The sequence below is a fragment of the Chaetodon auriga genome, chromosome 5 (assembly GCF_051107435.1).
Source record: "Chaetodon auriga isolate fChaAug3 chromosome 5, fChaAug3.hap1, whole genome shotgun sequence".
Lineage (NCBI taxonomy): Eukaryota > Metazoa > Chordata > Actinopteri > Chaetodontiformes > Chaetodontidae > Chaetodon > Chaetodon auriga.
This window is the reverse complement of record NC_135078.1, coordinates 1,475,869-1,497,361: the sequence shown is the minus strand read 5'-3', so window position 1 is coordinate 1,497,361 and position 21,493 is coordinate 1,475,869. Positions and strand designations below refer to the sequence as shown.

Genomic DNA, 21,493 nt, shown 5'->3' with positions numbered 1-21,493 from the left:
CACTGAAACCACGGACCTCCATGAGACCGCCTCAGTACCCTGCCTGCTTTTGTCTGAGGGATCATTGGATCACACTCTCCCAGCTAAGCTTGTATCTTGTAGCATTATAGCATCTGTTGCTAGAATTATGGTGCTTCCACACCTAACTTGTTAGTTTGGTTAGAATGAAACCTGGTGCATTTCCCAGTTAGTGTAGTCTGTCTGGGCTGGTGTGAAAGCTGTCAATCAACCTAAGACAACCTGACCAAGATTGTGGTTCATTTATGGTGGGAATGTGATGCAACACTGATCCAATTCAACTGCTAGGCGTACTCCCGCAGCAGGTGTGCTTTGCATAGTAGGATGCGGAGGAGTGATTGTTGCTGCTACACCAGACCCATCTGACCTATGGCTGAACATTCTCACATGGTGCTGCACTTTGGCTCACTGGATTTTTCTCGGTGTGAAAAGACTGTGAATCAAGGGGAAAACACACCAAGTTCACCTACTCCTCAACTGATTCTGACCAGGGCAAACAACAGTTGGGAAAATGCCCTTTAATGTCTTCACAGATCCCAAACAGATCTATGGCAAACCTTTCCAGCCTAACATGGTTTAATCTATTTTCAAGAAGAGAAAAGATCAAAAACAGAAAGGAGGATAGTTGGACCTGATCCAATATTCCACAGGGCTGCAAACTCAAGTGGAATGAAAAAACTGAAAGAATTATTTGATTACAAAAACTGATTTAACAACAATTATCGTAATCGATTACTCTTTTCGGTTACTTCAGTAAACATGTCAGACATTTTCTGGTTCTGATGTCTTAAATGTGACAATTTACTGCTTTTCTGTCTATCATATATCATTGCAAATTAAATATGTTGACAAAAAATATTTGAAAACATCACTTTGGCTCTGGGGAATCATGGGGAAATTTTTCACTTTTTCTGACATTTTATATACTGACCAATAAAAAAAAATGACACACGAATTGACAATAAACACAAGATTTCTTCCTTGACCACTTGATGCAAGATGCTTTTGGTAACTGTGTGGCGATGTTTGCGCGCAGCTTTACAACTTTTTTGGTGGCCCTCCTGTTACTTTTTGCACTCATTGCAACAGAGAGCCATACAGAGAGGAGTGTGGGCATTGTCTACACACATGAGGAGCAATAAATAAAATTAATATTTTACGTTTTATTGCAGTTTTTCACCTCCTTTTTTTATTATGTCTTTGTGTTTTCTCTGTCTCCAGTCTGTCTTTCCCCTTTCTGACACATATATGTGTTTGCAGGTGTGTGTGTGTGTGTCAATATATATGTATATGTATATATATATGTGTGTGTGTGTGTGTGTGTGTGTATTTGTATTTGAGGGAGTCTGACAAGGGACAAATTGTGATGGCTAGATGACTGGGTCAGACCATCTCTAAAACTGCAAGTCTTGCGGGGTGTTCCCACTCTGTAGTGGTCAGTATCTATCAAATGTAGTCCAAGGATGGAACCGTGGTGAAACGGCGACAGGGTCATAGGTGGCCAAGGCTCATTGATGCACGTGGGGAGTGAAGGCTGGCCCATGTGGTCTGATCCAACAGACAAGCTACTTTGAGCTACTTTGGGCTATTGCTCAAATTGCCAAAAAAGTTAATGCTGGTTCTGATAGAAAGGTGTCAGAATACACTGCATTGCAGTTTGTTGCGTATGGGGCTGCATAGCCGCAGACCAGTCAGGGTGCCCATGCTGACCCCTGTCCACCACCGAAAACACCAGCAATGGGCATGTGAGCATCAGAACTGGACCACAGAGCAACAGAGAGAAGGTGGCCTGGTCTGATGAATCACATTCTCTTTTACATCATGTTGATGGCCAGGTGGGTGTGCGTCCCTGACCTGGGGAACACATGGCACCAGGGTGCACTATGGGAAGAAGGCAAGCCGGCGGAGGCAGTGTGATGCTTTGGGCAATGTTCTGCTGGGAAACCTTGGGTCCTGCCATCCATGTGGATGTTACTTTGGTACATACCACCTACCTAAGCATTGTCGCAGACCATGTACACCCTTTAATCGAAACGGTATTCCCTGATGGCCATGGCTTCTTTCAGCAGGATAATGCGCCATACCACAAAGCAAAAATGGTTAAGGAATGGTTAGAGAAGCACAACAACAAGTTTGAGGTGTTGACTTGGCCTTCAAATTCCCCAGATCTCAATCCAATCAAGCATCTGTGGGATGTGCTTAACAAACAAATCCATGGAGGCCCCACCTCGGTGCCAGATACCACAGCACACCTTCAGGGGTCTAGTGGAGTCCATGTCTTGACAGGTCAGGGCTGTTTTGGCAGCAAAAGGGGGACCAACACAATATTAGGCAGGTGGCCATAATGTTTTGCTTGATCAGTGTCTATATTTGATGAAGCACAGTGATTTGTTAGGTATTCAATTATATGGATTTTTTTTTAAACCATCAAATTATTATTATTTTATACCGTATAAACTGTAGTTTATCATCAAAATAATTTTTCCTTTCACATGATTGGTTCATGTTTTCTGTTTTCATTAAAGTAGTCTTACCTGGCTCCATTGACATCTACTCCCACCATCAGCTGCCCGTTCAGTGAAAGCAGTTCGTCTCTCAGCTTGATCCTCCCACAGCGGGCTGCTGGGCTCCCCTTCCTCACCTCTGTCACCCAGATGCATCCCACGTCCATGATGGGGGCGTGGTCCCTTCTCCTCCTCGGGCCTCCCTTCTTTCTTCTGTCAGGGTCCCCGAAAATAGGGATGTTCCCGAAGCTAAGGCCAAACTCAGCAGTATCTGCCTTGTCCTTACTGAGGGAAACAGCATGAACCTCCACGTCTAAAAACCTGTAGGACAACAGGCTGGCTGATGGAGCTGTGTCACCCTCCATGAAGTTGAACTTAATGTACTCCACCAGCTTCTGAATGGCAGCCACACACAGGGACATGTCCTTCACATTAACACTACTGACACTGCTGCTACTGCACACACTCCCTTCTCCATTCTGATAGGAGTTCACATGCTGCAAGAAGAAGAGGAAACATGATGAATCAGTGAATGACGCTGGATAACATTTGATGAATGCATTTGTTTTAACATTTTGATACATTGCATAGTTTCCCTTTATGGTGTCATTCAACCAGAAAAATCACTTGTTTCTCTTTCTCCATTTCACAGCATTTATATTTGAGAGTTACTGTATGCAGGGTATGTACATGGAACACATTTTAGTCACATTTTGTCTGTCTGACACCTATCTGATGGAGCAGATGCTATGTTTTTATTTTCACCAATGCATCTGTCTACATTGAGTTACATGTATTGAACAGGTGTAATGTGTATTTTTTGCAATATCACAAAGTTGGTCATGTGCAGGTTGACAGTCAGTGCAAGTGGCAGTGTTCTTTCTCACACACCATAGGCACATATCCTTATGAGCTACAGTATGTGGTCAGGAAGGGTACACAGGTCGAGAAAGGGGTTTGGATACTGCACACTGATGCAGATGAGATAGAGGCGCTGAAGTGTCGAGAGAAACTTACCAGAATCTGTTTTGTTATCATTGCAGCAATAGCACATCTTATTTAAATAGAAGCATGGAGGGATGAAGTACCTTGTTGCCAGAACTGTCCTGATTCAGATTGTCGTTCTGCTGTGATCTTGTGGTCTGAGCCTCATGCCAGTCCTCCAGTAGTGGAAGGATGCTGAGGGCGTTGTCCTGAGTGATGGGCATCCTGGCATCCTGGGCCTAGTAGGGGTCACTCACCAACAGCATCTCTGATCCTTCCAAGAGTCAATACAGGCACAGGAACTGGGGTCGGCCCACATCTCCAAATCTATCTGGGGGGGGGGACATTGTATGTCTGAATGTCAGGCCATTAGTTAATGACCCTGACAACTACAATGTTGTCAATGTACAACCAGGAAACTCAGCGAAGTTGTCCTTAACTTTTATTTTGGGCAACCGAGGCTTTGCTTTGTGCCACAGCTAAGAGATATCAGGTGTATAGAGACAAGGGAGTGAACACAAGGTGGACAGACAACTTGCTACTATCTGTACAATTTAGATATCTGCCTTTCTGAGGCTTTCTCTGTGAAACATTTTAGTTCATTTTCTGGATATAAATTAAACCTGCATAGGTGAGCTCTTCCCAGCTACTGAGGAGCCCCACATAAATTTTTATATACATTTAAAAGTACAACTTATATACCTTGGGATTTCAATCACAAGATCCCAAAAAATAATTACACAGAATTGAATTCGCTATATCTGACAAAACACAAGTTCCTTCACCTCTTTCAATGCTTGCATTCATCCCAAAAATCCTTTTTTGAATCTCTAGACTCTATAATATCCTCATATAATTGGAATAATAGACAATAACATCAATGCAGGGCTTGTCTTGAGTGATCCAAACACTAAGGAAGTATGTCACTCCCTAAGTTCCAGTTTTATTATTGGAGTTTGGTTTTCAATACCTTTCATTATCAACTCCTACTACTTTTAACAATTTCTTTCAACCATCAACACAATGTATATTAAGTCTCAGCTGATTTCAGAATAACCTAAGTTGCTGGAAAAATCTCTTTATTGATGACATCAACCTGTCGGCTACCTAGCAGTTTAGCCTACCAAAGACTTACTTTTTTTTTGAGATATCTGCAGATTAGGCATTATAAGTTTCTGTTTCCCAGTAATGCCACTTTTGACAGTTACTGATACTTTACTTGCTCTTGATCCATTGTTTCCACTGTTCATAATATAACATTTGAGCAATCCTTGAGTGTAAATCTAACCTTGGTATGTCTTTACAAATTAAATCTAGAACGTGATTCTTAGATTAGTAGTAGGGTGGTTTGCTTTATACACTGTCCCTTCTTGATATGTTTTCAGTTCAAACTTCTAAACTTTTAAATCAAATAAAAAAAAGATTTAGGAAGTAATTGAGCTTAACAAAAATGTTATTGGCTCAGTCATGACTTTTCTTTTTAAACACTTTCTTTTAAAAAAAAAAAAAAAAAACATGTAAAGAAGCCAATAATATAAAGAAAAACGAAATCCCCCCAAAAAAAGAACACAGTGGATTTCCATGTCTCTGTTGTTATCAATATGATCGTCCTTATCCTGTCGTTGTATAAACACTCCATTTCTCCCACTTTTCTCGACATTGTATATTGCCCAGATACAATAATACACTTGGACTATTGTTTCAGTCAAGAAATATCATTGTTGTTGCAGACTGGGACATCCAATTACTTCTGTCAAAAATCAGGTTTCCAGGAAAGAGAGATACATTTATACAAAACAAATTTGCATTCATAATTATGTTGTGCTCACAAACGCAGTCAGTGCCTGAATTACGTTCATAGTCACAATGTTTCTTTGAGTGAATGAAATAGTACATTTTGTGTACTGCGCTAGAGTTGCAGGGAGTTGTTGGGGTGGATGTTGGGTGTACATAGTGCAGGACTATGACACCAGAATCCAGGGTTCGCATCCAGACAGTGGTTAGGTTTGGGTAACAAAAGCAGTTAAACCATCATGCCCTAACATTAACTAAGGGCTGTCAGTGCCTAAACATAACCATAAAAGGGTTCAATAATACTGTAGTCACGACAAATGGATAGTGCATTGCATGATGGCCTATTGTAGTGGAAAACAAATGAAAACATCAGAACGCTAATTAACATTTTCTCATTATGTTTATACACAATGTAATTCAGCCAGTACTATGTTTCCTTCAACATGTATTTGCTCTTGCTAATTAGTTGTATATAAACATAATTTCTAGGAAACTCATACAACTGAATGTTAGTATTATATATGGCATGATTGTAATATGCACTGTTTTATCTCAAAACACAATAAAGACAACTGTACTTCTGACTACTTGTAAAACCAACCACTGATCCTTCTGTACTTATGTGCAGATCAGACTTAATTTAATTAATCATTCTGCAGTTTGACACAGACTCACAGAAAACGGTTGACGCAGCATGAAAAATTGTAGATCATCAAAATGTATCTCTTTGTTAAGGATCTGCTCCGGACCTCCATTTTTTACCAATCCTACTCTGGTGTTTCCATCTAAAACACTGGGGAACTGAGGCAATGGCTGCACACTATTTTAAGGCTGGCCAAAGTATCACCCCACATTTTCAATTACCATACAGGTAGATGTGTGGCTGTGATGAGCAACATGGCATCACAGAGATTGTTCAGGTTTAATTTTATAGTGATGCTACCAGAAACAAACACAAAAATCCTGAGAGGGAACTATTTTGTTCCCAGATTGTATTTTTGCATGTGCAGTGTAAAACAGTCATACTTAATAGAATGAAACTTGATTGAACTTTGAGAAATCAAAAAAGAAAAAAAAAAATTGAAAACTAGACCATGTTTTAAACTATTTAATTTTATATATCGCACTACAGTTAAATCCAAATGGTTATTGTATAGATCCTTGCGATGACAAATAAAATCATGTGCTGAAACATTCATTGGGGCTGCATTCACAATGAAGGGCTCTATGAGGAATCTGGTACACCCTTCATCTACAGGCTTAACTACAGACAGAGAGCTAAGCGCAGCCACATCTGTGGCAGATATAGACAAAAATGCAGGCTACCATGAGACCACACTGTAATGACTATGCAGAGCTTGGGATTCAAATAAAATGTTGGGCTTTGTGGTACCATCTGTGTCTACTATTCCTGTACACTCCAACCAAAGGCAAACAGGGCCTGCCCTGTTCTAGCCTGAGCTGAACCATGGGCTGGAATAGGAGGTACAGGTTTACAAGGGTGTAGTGGAGGTGAGGGTTAGAAATATGAAACAAAAGATAAAATAATGCACTACGTTTGTGTATCACAGCAGCTTGTGGATGTCCTCTTTGGCAATGAAATGCATGATCTTGTTGACAAGACACATTAGAAGAGTTGACTTTGTGTGACCCGTTGATGGGGTCTTTGGGCCTCTGAAAGTTGATGAGCAGAATCTCAGGAGGGCGAAGATTTCAAAATGTGATATCAAAAGACAAATAAGGCAGTTACAGTTCCATAATAGATGATAAAATGTAGGAAGTTCAAAAGACGAATGAGAGCTTTTCTGGGTGAACATACACAATTCTTAAAGGGCAGCTCCACTGATTTTACAACAAAACAATGCAACACTAACCATTTATCATGGTTAGTATAGTCGACTCACTTCTGGATAGTGTAACAGCAGAGTGGCATCTAACTATCCCATATGCTGAGTATATTATTCAATGTATAATGTGAAGCATTCCAATTCTTTTTTCTAAACAAGTAAAAACAGAATAATTAGGCCTGCATCTGCCTGAACAGAAGGTGGGATTGTGACCATATTTCACATTCGGTTAGAATGTGAATGTTAGAATGATGACATTAATCTTGGGTGTTCCCTTGAAAACTGTGCGACTGTATAGATCTTCTGTGCTGTCAGAATCCACATCCACATTTCAAAATAGGTAGCTTCTATGCAGCACATCCATATGTGAAGCATTATAGTCATCCACAAGCTCACTGGTTCTGCTGACACTGAGTTTCAGCTGATTGTCGTTGCACCATGTGATGAAGCTGTCCATCAGTCCTCTGTACCCCTCTGTAAAAATAGTGTCTAAGTAAAGACAGCATGTTTCTCACTGGAATTTATTTAGTGAAATCATCTATGTCAATATAGTGACCATTTCCATTGCCAAAAAACACACTTAATTCCTTTTATTAAATTCATTCTAAGTCTCCACTACATAATTTCATGAGTCTCGACAGACATGGATATAAATGCAATTTGACTGCTTATCTGAGGCATACAATTGCAAGGCATACAATTGCAAGGCAGCAATTCAAATTTTCTGGTGATATTTAAGTGGTCTAATGTATTAATGTTGGCCAGAGGCAGCCACAGGCCATCAGACACACAGCCTCCCAAATTATGACAATGTTTCATTCATTAGCATTTACACATTAGAGTCATGTTCCTTTCCATTTGGGAATTCCAAGTCCAATATTCACTCCCTTTTTTAGCTGTTTTTGTCTCCTCCTGTCATGTGACTTGTTAACGTTACAAGGTCTCAGGTGTGAATGGGAAGCATGCGTGTTAAATTTGGTGTTATTGCTCTCAGACTCTCTCATACTGGTCACTGGAAGCTCAACATGGCACCTCATGGCAAAGAACTCTCTGAGGATTTGAAAAAAAGAAATGTTGCTTGTTACAACCCAGCTCGCTAGGGGAAAGGAAGCAACAAACAACTGGATGGAAATGGCTGAAATTAGTTATTTATTTAAATCAAAATGTTTTAAATTGTTTTAGTACACAAAAGGCAAAAGGCCAAGACAACGAAAAGAGCGAGTGGGTGCTTTTCAAACAAATGAAATAATCAAAACCAAAAGAGAAGTCTCCAAAAATGAGAGCTTAACTAATTATAACAAAAAGAGAACTCTTCAAAAATGAGAGTTTGCCTATCACACAAAAGAAATAGAAATAAATTGAGGCCTATAGTAAAAGGTGGAAATGAGAATCAAAATACAAAATGAAATAGCACCCCTAAGCCTATTGAGGCTAACAAACAATGCAGCTAAGTGTGGGTGTGAAATCAGTCCCCACCTAAACCAGTTCAAGTCTGGTTACCGTAAATGTACAAGGAGCAGAGCTCTGACAAATCTGTCACAAAACGATTCTCTCTGTGTGCGAAGGACTAGTCATGAGACATACCAGCCACCAACTGCCAGGCTGAGACGACACTTGTAGCCGGCAGGAAATAACAGCTTGCAGGCAATTGGGCAGCAGCTGGCTCGGAGGAGGAGTCTGGCTTCCACACCCCTTCACCTGCAACTACTCACTCACGCAAGACACACGCACACACACAAAACACACCCAAGACGGTGGCAGCCGTAACGCTGCTCTACATAAAGATGACCTAGGCTATAAAAAGATTGCCAACAACCTGAAACTGAGCTGCAGCACGGTGGCCAAGACCATACAGCAGTTTAACAGCGCAGGTTCCACTCAGAACAGGCCTTGCCATGGTCAAGCAAAGAAGTTGAGTGCAAATGCTCAGCGTCATATCCAGAGGTTGTCTCTTGAAAGTAGATGTATGACTGCTGCCAGCATTGCTGCAGAGGTTAAAGGGATGGGGGGTCAGTCTGTCAGTGCTCAGACCATATCAAATTGGCCTGCATGGCTGTCATCCCAGAAAGAAGCCTCTTCTAAAGATGATGCACAAGAAAGCCCGCAAACTGCTAAAGACAAGCAGGCTAAGGACATAGATTACTGGAACCATGTCCTGTGGTCTGATGAGACCAGGATAAACTTATTTGGTTCAGATGGTGTCAAGCGTGTGTGGCGGAAACCAGGTGAGGAGTACAAAGACAAGTGCATCTTGCCTACAGTGAAACATGGTGGTGGGAGTGTCATGATTTGGAGCTGCATGAGTGCTGCCGGCTGTGGGAAGCTACAGTTCATTGAGGGAACCATTAATGCCAACATGTAGTGTGACATACTGAAGCAGAGCATGATCCCCTCCTTTCGGAAACCGGGCCGCAGGGCAGTATTCCAACATGATAACGACCCCAAACACACCTCCAAGATGACCACTGCCTTGGTAAAGAAACTGGGGGTAAAGGTGATGGACTGGCCAAGCATGTCTCCAGACCTAAACCCTTTTGAGCATCTGTTGGGCATCCTCAAACAGAAGGTGGAGGAGCACAAGGTCTCTAACATCCACCACCTCTGTGATGTCGTCAGGGAGGATTCCAGTGGCAACCTGTGGTGCTCTAGTGAACTCTATGCCCAAGAGAGTTAAAGCAGTTCTGGAAAATAATGGTGGCCACACAAAATGTTGACACTTTGGGCACAATTTGGCCATTTTCACTTAGGGGTGTACTCACTTTTGTTGCCAGCGGTTTAGACATTAATGCCTGTGTGTTGAGTCATTTTTAAGGGTACAGCAAATTTACACTGTTATCCAAGCTGTACACTGACTACTTTACATTGTATCAAAATGGCATATCTTCAGTGTTGTCCCATGAAAAGACATGATAAAATATAAACAAAAATGTGAGGGGTGTACTCTCTTTTGTGAAATACTGTATGTAGATGGAGAACTTATTCTTATACAGAATATATAAGCTTTCTTAAAACAGTCAGCATCCGATCATAGACAGAGCAGACAGTCACAGTGAGCCAGACAGTAACCTCCAACACAAGAGCCACAGACTCTAAACAACAACCCACATTAGCTTTTCTGGTAAAGTCTCCTTAGCTAAATTACAAACATCAACATAGGTCTTGTCCTGCACCTTAGCTTACTTGTATTTAACATTTTGCAATTAGCAATGTCACTGCGGTTCCATTAGATGCTGGTGTGGTCCTTACTCTTCAATACCAAAAACAACACATCCTTTGGCCATGACATGCAGCTACAGCATACGTTTGTTTATTTTGTTTCTTGTTCCCTGCAGTGTAACACCATTACTCTGGCTGCCTGCCAACAGCATGTTGATCTTATTTTTGACTACAAAAATGAATGAAAAAAGTGATAAATCCACTGTAAATATTTTCTTTTTTCAACATTGCGAAATATGCAAATTCTGCTTTTTCAACTCCTCCTTGGCTGTGAATCTGATCTGAACAACATTTTGTACATAGAATCTGTGTACTGATGATGACAAAATTATCATCATCTCCTGCCCTCAGTAGGTAGTCCAGAGCACCTGCTGCCATGTTTTTGGCACCCCAGTTCCTATGTTGTCGTGCATAGTTGAGGTGCTTGGCCTTGCTTCAATGTCTGAGGTATGGCTTTTTGGCTGCAACTCTTCCATGAAGATCACTTCTGGTCAGACTTCTCCGGACAGTAGATGGGTGTACCTGGGTCCCACTAGTTTCTGCCAGTTGTGAGCTGACGGCAGTGCTGAACATCTTCCGATTTCGAAGGGAAATAAGCTTGATGTGTTTTTCATCTGCTGCACTAAGTTTCCTTGGTCAGCCACTGCATCCACAATCCTTAGCATTGCCCGTTTCTTTGTTCTTCTTCAAAAGAGCTTGAAAAGCACATCTTGAAACCCCAGTCTGCTTTGAAATATTTGTCTGGGCAACACCTTGCTGATGCAGTATAACTACCTTGTGTCTTGTTGCTGTGCTCAGTCTTGCCATGGTGTATGACCTGTGACATGAAACTGTCTTCCACAACCTCAACCCTTGGTAGCAGAGTTTAGCTGTTCCTCACCCAATTTTAAGCCTCCTACACAGCTGTTTCTGTTTCAGTTAGTTCACCTACATGTGAAATTGATGACCATTGGCACCTGTTCGGTATAATTGGTTGATTATACACCTTACTATAATCCTACAAAATCCCTGACTTTGTGCAAGTGTACCTTTAAGAATTGATGCTGGTTTGAAGACAAAGGGTAGTAACACCAAATATTGATTTTATTTAGATTTTGCTTTTGTTTGCTCACTTTGCATTTTGTAAATTGATACGAATAAGCAATTATTATTTATATTTTTGAAAGCATTCTTAGTTTTCAGCATTTTTTTAACACCTGGCTAAAACTTTTGCACAGCACTGTATACACTATGCTACATAAACTACATATAGTTAAGAGTCTGTTATCAAAGCTGTCCCTGTGAACGCATTTCTGTCTCTCTGTCTCTCTCTCTCTAACCCAACTGGGCGAGGCAAATGGCTGCTCACCCAGAGCCTGGGTCTCCCTGAGGTTTCTGTCTGTTAAAAGGAAGTTTTTCCTGGCCACTGTTGCCAAATGCTTGCTCATGAGGGAATTGTTGGGTCTCTGTAGATAAATAGTATGGTCTGTACCAGCTCTATATGGGAGGTGTCCTGAGACAAATTCTGTTGTGATTTGGCATTGTATAAATAAAACTGAATTTGAATTGAATTATATTATTATAGTTATTATTAAAGTTCTAAAACAACAACATCCTGTAGGTTACAGTCAAAACAGGAAGAGCTACATATCTGAGCAAAAGTCTGTCCTATTATCATGACACTTATGTCATTAGATATCCAAGCTGGAATGAGGGTCTGTGTAAAATTTGGCACCAATCACCAAGTGGGGGGGGGGTGGCACAACAGCTAGAGCTCATATCTCGTAATTGGCTACATGGATTCATACGAAATTCAGTTTGCACAATCTAGGGTCAATGCACAAGATGAAGAAGAAGTGGCCGTGGCTTATTAAATCAAATCTAAATTTCAGATTAAAAAAAATAAATAAATCAGAGGGAATCACCCATATATCTGAATTTTTTTCAGCACATTGTAGCACTTGCAAATCCAGCAAATGTAATAAGCTACATTAAGTTATTTCCATCTTTCTGTCAGAGACATTGTCCACCTCAATGGAAACTACTTCATGTATACATATGTGATAGGCCTTGGTAGAAGCACATAAGATCAGCTACACTGCAGGGCATACACTCGTCATACAGTTATTTCTTATACTTAATCGGTTTTTATTTTTATACACCTCTCTGAAATAACATCTATTGGAATTTTCCAGGCAAAGAAAAGAACGTATAATCACTAACTACACATGACATCAGTCTGTTTATTCTTAGAGAACCCAAAACAACAAAAACTGATTGAGACCTTATTTTATGGTGAAATGTCCATGCTAGCATTGAAATATTATCAAGTGTTGCATTGTGTTGCAACCATGTTTCTGTAACAGAAATGACGTAAACATGTTTTAGATCAGTTATGTGTACATGTCAACCTTTAATATTATTTAACAGACTTTCGGAGAAAATTCTTTTGTTAATGAGGCCCTTTTTTCATGACACCACTGCTTTGTCTAAAGTTAAACATTATACTTAATGTATTGTCCAAGTCCAGGCAAAATACAATGGGCCACTAAGCATGACTTGCATAAAGGATTTGAACCCTGTTAATACTTGCCTGCAGGTCTAGTTTATATTGTTATTGGTGCAGATAAATTGCGAAACCTACCTTTACTCATCATCATGCTTCCACTTAGTAGTTTCAAAATTATGTTCATTATCGTTACAACATCAGTGTTAATTGAGCAAGAATATATATGAGTGTGTATGCAAGTGTATAGGAGCCTTGTATCAATCTCTTTAACCGGCACTGCTTTTTGTCTCCTCTCTCCTCCATCATGGTATCTACAATGGTGAATGGAATCGAGCCCCCTGTTCTCATGGATTCCCAAAGACCACATCCAGGTCACAGTTCCTTGTACTTGTGCCTGCTTCCTCTGCCAGTGCTGTGAACTCCTACCTAGTGCACCTAACAGCCCATTGTATTGCATGATGACCTTTGTTACATGTATAGGTAAAACTACTTAAAACCACTTCTAACATGGGGGGTTGATTGTCCCAAGTTTGATGGCAATATCTGCCTCAGTGCCAACTAATTGATTAATATTTGTTCATTCAAATCCTGTTACATGCAATTGTTTATATATGTCCTTATCATTAACTACAATTCATACTACAATAAAGTTTTTTTATTTGATTTTACAAAATATATTGCTGACACAGAAACTTAGTGGCCCTGACACTTACAATGACAGAGAAACAGAAAGAGTGGGCGCAGGGCAAGCCGGTGTGTGCAGTAAGACACCAGATCTATAGGTGTGTGTGGGTGGATGGGTTAAAAGACAACTAAAGGAAAGGTGAGCAGATTAAAGTAGTTTTTGAGGAAACACCCAAACAAGGTGGAGAACTAAGTAGAATTAATTAACCCGGTTGGACATCCTATTTACTTGTGGAAAACACTAAATATGCTTGTCACCACATATATGATATCTCAAATAGTTTATTTCCTTTGTATCAATGTATTTTACATTTGGACAATAAAGTCATTGAGTCATTGTTTACAATTGTGTTTAGGGCAGCCATCACCCCATTGTTTACACCAGGAATCACCTAACAGTGCTCCATAACACTATGATGTATAGTTGTGTGTGTGTATATAAGAAAAAAAAACAGAGTATAGACAGAGGATGTACAAAATTGAATTTGGACAAATATGAATCAGTATAATATCAGGCATGAAAAGTCCAAGGGCCATTCACAGGGAGGAGTTGTACAGGTTGATGGCCACAGGCAGGAATGACTTCCTGTAGCGTTCAGTCTTGAGTTTTGGTGGGATGAGTCTCTCACTGAACGTACTCCTGTGCCTGGCCAGCACCTCATGAAGTGGGTGTGAGACGTTGTCCAAGATAGTCCGTACCTCAGTCAGCATCCTCCGCTCTGATACCACTGTCAGAGAGTCACACTCCATCCCCACAACATCACTGGCCTTGCGGATCAGTTTGTTGAGTCTGTTGGGGTCCACCATCCTCAGCCTGCTGCCCCAGCATGCAACAGCATAGAGAATAGCACTTGCCACCACAGACTCATAGAAGATCCTGGGCATAGTCTGGCAGATGTTGAAGGACCTCAGTCGCCTCAGAAAATAGAAACGACTCTGGCCCTTCCTGTAGAGAGCATCAGTGTTCTTTGCCCAGTCAAGTTTATTGTCAATATGGACTCCCAGGAACTTGTAATCCTCAACATGCGCATGCGCACTTCCAACTTCTAAGTTCAATAAACAGACATTGGGGATACAGGCGTGCATGGAGAAAGAAAGGAAAGTGTAACTAATGGATATTTGATCAGATATTGGTCAAATTCTTTCATCTCCATTAAGTTACATGAGAAGTATTGCTTTTCGAACAAAACTTTATTGCAGCAGCATGAACACACAGCGACACATCCCGCTGAATTAAAGGTATATACACGCAGAATGTTCGTTCTTCACTGAACACATACAAGCAGAAGTAACATGATGATAGAGCAGTAGCGCCATCTATTGGTAAAAGTACTGCCCATTTGCAACACTCCCACTTACTTTTACAATAGCAAGTCCCAAGAAAACAATATGTCAGAGCTGTGTTCTTCAACAACAACAAAAAAACTGTAAACTTGTTTCACACTGTTTTTCCTGGCACTCTTTTTCACAGACATTTTTTTTTTTCAAAACAGTATTCCTTTCACATTGGTTATACTGGAACTCTTTTTCACATTTTTCATAAATTGCTTTGACCAGGCAGCGTTCTTCGTACACCTGTCAAGCATTTTTAAACAAGAAAAAGTCCAATCTCTGCCCTGAGATATTCAAATCTCTGTCTAACTAGTGGCTTGGTAAAGATATCCGCTTTCATGACATTTGTTGGACAATATTGCAGTTCTATTTGTCCATTCTGTACACATTCACGGATGTAGTGATAGCGAATGTCTATGTGTTTGGTCCTGGAGTGATTCACAGGATTCTTTGCAATTGCGATGGCTCCTTGATTGTCTTCAAGGATCAATGTGGACATAGACTCTACTCCGAGATCACACAGTAGTCGTTTCAGCCAGATTCCTTCTTGAGCTGCTTGACTGAGTGCGATGTATTCAGCTTCTGCTGTTGAAAGTGCAACTGTTGCTTGTTTCTTGCTGAGCCAACTCACTGCTCCTCCACTCAGAAGGAAGATGTTGCCTGTTGTTGACCGGCGATCATCCTGATCTCCAGCCCAGTCAGCATCTGAGTATCCGATTAAATCTCCTGAGTCTGACCTCTCATACTTCAGAGCAAGATTCAATGTCCCTTTCAAGTATCGAAGTATCCTCTTTACAGCAGTCAGATGCAAAGCGTCTGGATTGGCGTTGAACTTCGACACAGCACTCACAGCTTGAGCTATGTCTGGTCTTGTCGCCATTGCAGCATACAGCAGACTTCCAACCATTGACTGATAGGTATGTTGGTGCACTGGCTTACTGACACCATCACTCTTTTTCAGCTTGACGTTGGCATCTGCAGGAGTTGCCACAGGATTTGCATTATCCATTCCATATTTCCGAAGTATGGCTTCAATGTAATGCTTCTGCTGAAGAATGACACAATTCTTTTCTTTATCTTGGATCACAGAGATGCCCAGGATGTAGGACAGCTCACCCATGTCTTTCATCTTGTAGTTCTCCTTGAGAGCCGCTTTGAGCTCGTCCATGCTCTCAGTTGACTCTGTAATCAGGATCAAATAATCCACGTAAACTGCGAGTACTTCAAGCTCTTGTCTTGATCTCACAAACACGCAGGGGTCTGACGTGCTCTGTTTGAATCCAATTTCCATCATGAACTCTGTAAAAACCTTGCTCCAACAGCGAGGAGACTGTTTCAGTCCATAGATTGATTTTTTCAGTTTGCATACCAGATGTTCCTGCCCTGGTTTGATGTAGCCCTCTGGTTGCTCCATGTATATTTCCTCTTCCAGGTGTCCATTGAGGAATGCAGTTACAACATCCATCTGGTGTACATGTAGATTTTTTTGAACAGCAAAGGACAGTAATGTACGAATAGAGCTGAATCGTACCACTGGTGAAAATGTTTCATCATAGTCAGCACCATATAACTGTGTGTAGCCCTTTGCAACGAGTCTGCACTTGTATCGTTCCACTCTTCCATCACTATGATGCTTGACTTTGAACACCCATCTGGATCCTACTGTCTTTCTGTCTCTTGGCAAGTCAACTAAGTCCCATGTCTCGTTTTCAAGCAGTGACTCATATTCCAAGTCAGCTGCCTCCTGCCAGTCTTTTGCATTAGGACTCTCCATTGCCTCTTTCAGTGAGAGTGGCTCTGTCACACAACACGTTTGCATAATGATCAACAGTCACTACATCAGCAAACTCATCATATCCAAATCTTCTTGTAGGATTTCTGATTCTGCTACTTTTTCTGATAGTGCTCTCAACAGTGACCTCTTCATCTTTTGTTTCACTCTCATCTGTTTTCATAATTATCTCGTTCTCTGTGCAGTGTACTTTCAGTTCCTGCTTCAAGTTGAAGTTTGATTCATCAAAGATGACATCTCGACGGATCAGAATCCTCCTCTTCTCTTCATCGTACAGGCGATAGCCTTTGGCATTGTTTGCATATCCCACGAAGCGAAGCTTCACAGTCTTTTTGTCCAGCTTCCTTCTCTCTTCATCTGGGACAAGTGCATAGGCAATACAGCCAAACACCTTCATGTGACTCACATCAGGTTTTTTCCCACACCATCTCTGGTACGGTGTCTCTCCCTTCAGGACAGAAGTAAGCAGCCTGTTCTGTATGTAAGCTGCTGTGGCTACAGCCTCTGCCCAGAACATCTTTGGTAACTTAGCATGAGACAGCATGCTCCTTGCTGCTTCAACGAGTGTTCTATTTTTTCTTTCAGCAACACCATTTTGCTGTGGTGAGTGAGGTACAGTCATTTCATGGTGGATGCCTTGAGCCTTCAAATATTCTTGAAACTCCTTTGAGGTGTACTCACCACCATTGTCTGTTCTCAGCCTCGAGATGTTAAGTCCACACTTGTTTGTGAATGTTTTCTCAAATTCCTTGAATTTGCACAGCACTTCATTCTTCTGTTACATGAAGTATACCTTGGAGCATCTTGAGTAATCATCTATGAAAGTCACAAAATATTTTGCTCCACTCATAGATTCAGTTTGCATGGGACCACAGACATCACTATGGATCAACTGCATCTTGCGCTTGGAACGTATTCCTCCAATTGACTTGAATGGCTTTTTAGCCAGTTTGCCCTCCACACATCCTTCACAGAAGGGAACCTCTTTTTCTGCAGAGAAGTCCACTCTGTTCACCAGACCTTTTAGTTCCTTCAGCTTGGTAGTGTGACCGAGGCGCTGGTGCCACAAGCTAGCAGCTACTGATGCACTGTGAGGGACAGATTCATTTCCTTTCACATCCAACTGATAAAGTCCATCAGCTCTTTGTGTTCCCATTCCTTTAAGAGTTCCATCTTTTCCACGAATGTAGCAGCGAGACCTCTTAAACTGAACTGTATTTCCCTTTTTGGTGGCAGCTCCCACTGAGAATAAATTCCCAGAAAGTTTTGGAACATACAGCACATCATACATTGTGACATTTTTTACATTTCTTGACTTGAAGGTCATTGTTATGTTGACATTTCCAATTCCTAGAGCATCCACCACCCTGCCGTCACCTAGTTTCACTGACTGTTCTTTTGAGAACTGCTGGTATCCCTGAAGAATTCCTTGATCACATGTCATGTTCTTTGATGCTCCAGAATCAATTAACCATTCAAACTGTTGTGGTTTTTCTGAGCTTTCCCTTCTAGCCACAAAGGCACTTTCAGATGAGTCATCTTCATCCTCACACATCACATTTTTAGCCTTGTGGATTTTCCTTTTTGTTTTGTTTTTCCAGCTTGGACAGTCACGTTTAATGTGGCCTTCCTTCCCACATTTATAGCATCTCCACATGCTTTGTCCTGCTCCCACTGCTTTGGAGCTATCCTGCACATTGCCACACACTTGTGATGACATTGCTGCTGCACCACCTGAAGTACCACCACTGTTATCATTAGCATTCACTCGTTTTTGTTCTTCATTGATTAATGCTTGCTGAACAAATTTCAGTGTCAGGTTGTCAATCTTCGTTTCCAGTGCAGTGACAACTGTAGCATAACTTGGTGGTAAACTTCCTAACAATGTTACAATTTGGTCTTCCTCTTCAATTACAGCTCCTATTGCTGATAACTGATCAGTCAGCTCTTTCATTTGTTTGAGGTGCTCAGTCAAACCATCTCCTTCCTTCATTTCACACCTGAAATATTTCTTCTTCAGAAATAGTTTGTTTGCCAGCGTATCTCTCTCAAAATTGTCTTTCAGTGTAGTCCACACTTCTTTGGGAGTCTGACAGCTTGTGATCAGGTACATCTGGGGTGTACTTACATTGAGCACTAACAAAGAGAATGCTTTCTCTCTCCGTTTTGTGAACTCACCCTGTGCTGCTGCGTTAGCATCTGGAGCTAGTGTGTCTTCCTCTGTTAGCATACGCCACAGTCCTTTAGCCTTTAGCAGATGTTCCATTTGAAATTTCCATGTTGCCCAATTCTCCGGTCCGCTCAGCTTGTCAATAAACAGCTTGTCCTCCATTGTGAGTTCCCACAATACTGTTCACTGTCACACAATATTCAGTGTAATCCAGCCTTTTTGCGACGCTCTGGGCCCATAACCTATTGCTTTTCGAACAAAACTTTATTGCAGCAGCATGAACACACAGCGACACATCCCGCTGAATTAAAGGTATATACACGCAGAATGTTCGTTCTTCACTGAACACATACAAGCAGAAGTAACATGATGATAGAGCAGTAGCGCCATCTATTGGTAAAAGTACTGCCCATTTGCAACAAGAAGGGCCCCTTGTGGAACACTGCAAGCTATTTTTTACTGTCAGAGCTGCCATTGAAAAACATATCTGCCAGAGAGGGAACTCATCATCTAGGCAAGAGCTAAAGTTGAAAAATCAACTAAACTCTTCTGCAAACCATCCGTCCACACTTATCCAGTCCGAATGACATCCCTATGTCATTGCTGTATATCCTGGTGAGGTGAGTGAGAGAGTCAATGTCACGCTCACTCTTGGCATACCCTTACCTGATGTCATCCATGTAGAGGAGGTGGCTGATTGTAGTCCCACTTCGGAATCAGAATCCAAAGCCACTCTTGGTGATGATCTGGCTGAGGGGGTTTAGGCCTATGCAGAACAGCAGGGGGGGCAGTGCATCTCCTTGGCATATATATCACATTTGATGCTCACTTTTGCAATTGGTTGTGAGTTCTTGATGAAGGCTCTAAGTGTCCTGTCGATCTTATACAGGTCTAGGCACTCCAGTATCCGTGTGTGGCATTGAGTCATAGGCCTTCTTGTAGTCAATCCAGGCAGTGCACAGGTTGGTACTTCTGGTCTTACAGTCCTGGGTGATTGCCCTGTCAACCAGTAGTTGGTGTTTGGCTCCTCTGGTGTTGTTGCCAATTCCTTTCTGTGCTCTACTCATGTACTGATCCATGTGCCTATTCATCTTAGCCGCTATGATGCCTGACAGGAGCTTCCATGTTGTACTCAGGAAGGTTATAGGTCAGTAGTTGGACGGTACCGGGCCCTTCTGTGGGTCCTTAATGATGAGGACTGTACGGCCTTGGGTCAGCCACTCTGGGTGGGTTCCTGAACTTAGCAGCTGATTCATCTGTGCTGCCAGTCATTCATGGAGTGCAGTTAGCTTTCTGAGCCAGTAGGCATGGATCGTGTCGGGCCCAGGTGCTGTCCAGCTCTTCATCTTAGACACTCTTTCTCGGATGTCTGCAGTGGTTATTTCTACTGGTTCCTGTTCTGGGAGGCTACTGTGGTCTGCTTTCAATTCAAGCAACAACTGGGCATTGGTGTTATTGGCTACTGAGTTTGCGCCAGTTTGTTTAGTTTCCAGAAGTTGTAAGGACAAACGGAGGCACATCGCTGGCCGAGAAAACATCTTTCCGTTGATTATTATCGTGTTTTGGACCAAATATCTTTACTGCAGTGGATCTGCTGGACCTTTGTGGATGTTACCAGCCCGTTTTCGTCGGCGTGTTATCGATCTGTGGATTACCGAGAGACGTCACCGGCTACAGGTATGATGGCGGTGTGTGAGTCCTGCCTCCCCACCCTTTCGAAACTACCTAACTCCTGAAGTGGCTGTAAATTTTATCCAGATTTTACAGAGCACTCCTGCAGAGATTTTACCAGCACCCTGTGATTTTATCGTTGACAATTTTAACAGCAATTTGAAGTCAACACTGGACTCAGTGGCTCCTCTTTTAACAAAAACAATTAAGAAAAAACCTATAGCTCCGTGGAGAAATGAGGAAATTAAGCAACTGAAAAGAAACTGCAGGAGTGCTGAAAGGAAATGGAGAAAATCAAAATTAACAGTCCACTATGAAGTTTTACGTCAACACCTCAAAACTTACAATAACACTATTAAACAGGCAAGAATTTCTCACTTCAAAAAACTAATCTCTGACCACAAAAATAATCCCAAATTTCTCTTCTCCACCATTGATCTTTTAACAAACAGTAATTTTAACAGATACCATAAGACAATAACAAATACCCTGTGCGAAGGCTTTGCAGACCACTTCAGGTACAAAATTGATAACATCAGATCCAGTCTTTTATCTCAACAGGTTTTTAACTACCAACACTTCTGGATCACAGGTTCTACCTGAGGAAATACTGGAGAGTTTTGCCCTGGTTGATGCAAGGACACTTGGTCGAGTTTTCTCCCAGGTAAACCCTACAACCTGCCTTTTAGATCCAATTCCCACACCGTTTTTTAAAACACTCTGTGGATTCTTTGAGGAACAGCTGTTATACATGGTGAATGGCTCTCTTCAGACGGGTGTCTTCCCCACCTCCTTTAAAACAGCGGTGGTGAAGCCCCTTCTGAAGATGAGCAATTTAGACCCCAACATTCTTAATAACTACCGACCTGTATCCAACTTACCTTTTTTAAGTAAAAGTTTAGAAAAACTTGTTTTCAACCAAGCAAATGACTTTTTAAACAAAAACAACATTTTAGAAAGGCATCAGTCTGGTTTTAGGGTGAACCATAGTAC

The 21,493-nt window shown here is 41.5% G+C and overlaps 1 protein-coding gene across 5 annotated transcripts in view; it reads right to left on the bottom strand.

Annotated features, from left to right (window-relative positions):
• Positions 1 to 21,493, bottom strand: part of pdzd2 (PDZ domain containing 2) — a 92,103-nt gene that overhangs the window by 53,542 nt on the left and 17,068 nt on the right. For 4 of the 5 annotated variants that reach the window (XM_076730190.1, XM_076730195.1, XM_076730193.1 and 1 more), the window contains 2 exons: positions 3,611 to 3,833; positions 2,553 to 3,019 (listed from right to left, as the gene is read on the bottom strand). In XM_076730190.1, the coding sequence (XP_076586305.1) occupies positions 2,553 to 3,019; positions 3,611 to 3,730 (587 nt within the window). In that variant the 5' untranslated portion in view covers positions 3,731 to 3,833. Of the gene's footprint in view, positions 1 to 2,552; positions 3,020 to 3,610; positions 3,838 to 21,493 lie in introns of all 5 variants that reach the window. The other variant, XM_076730192.1, reaches the window with a different exon arrangement.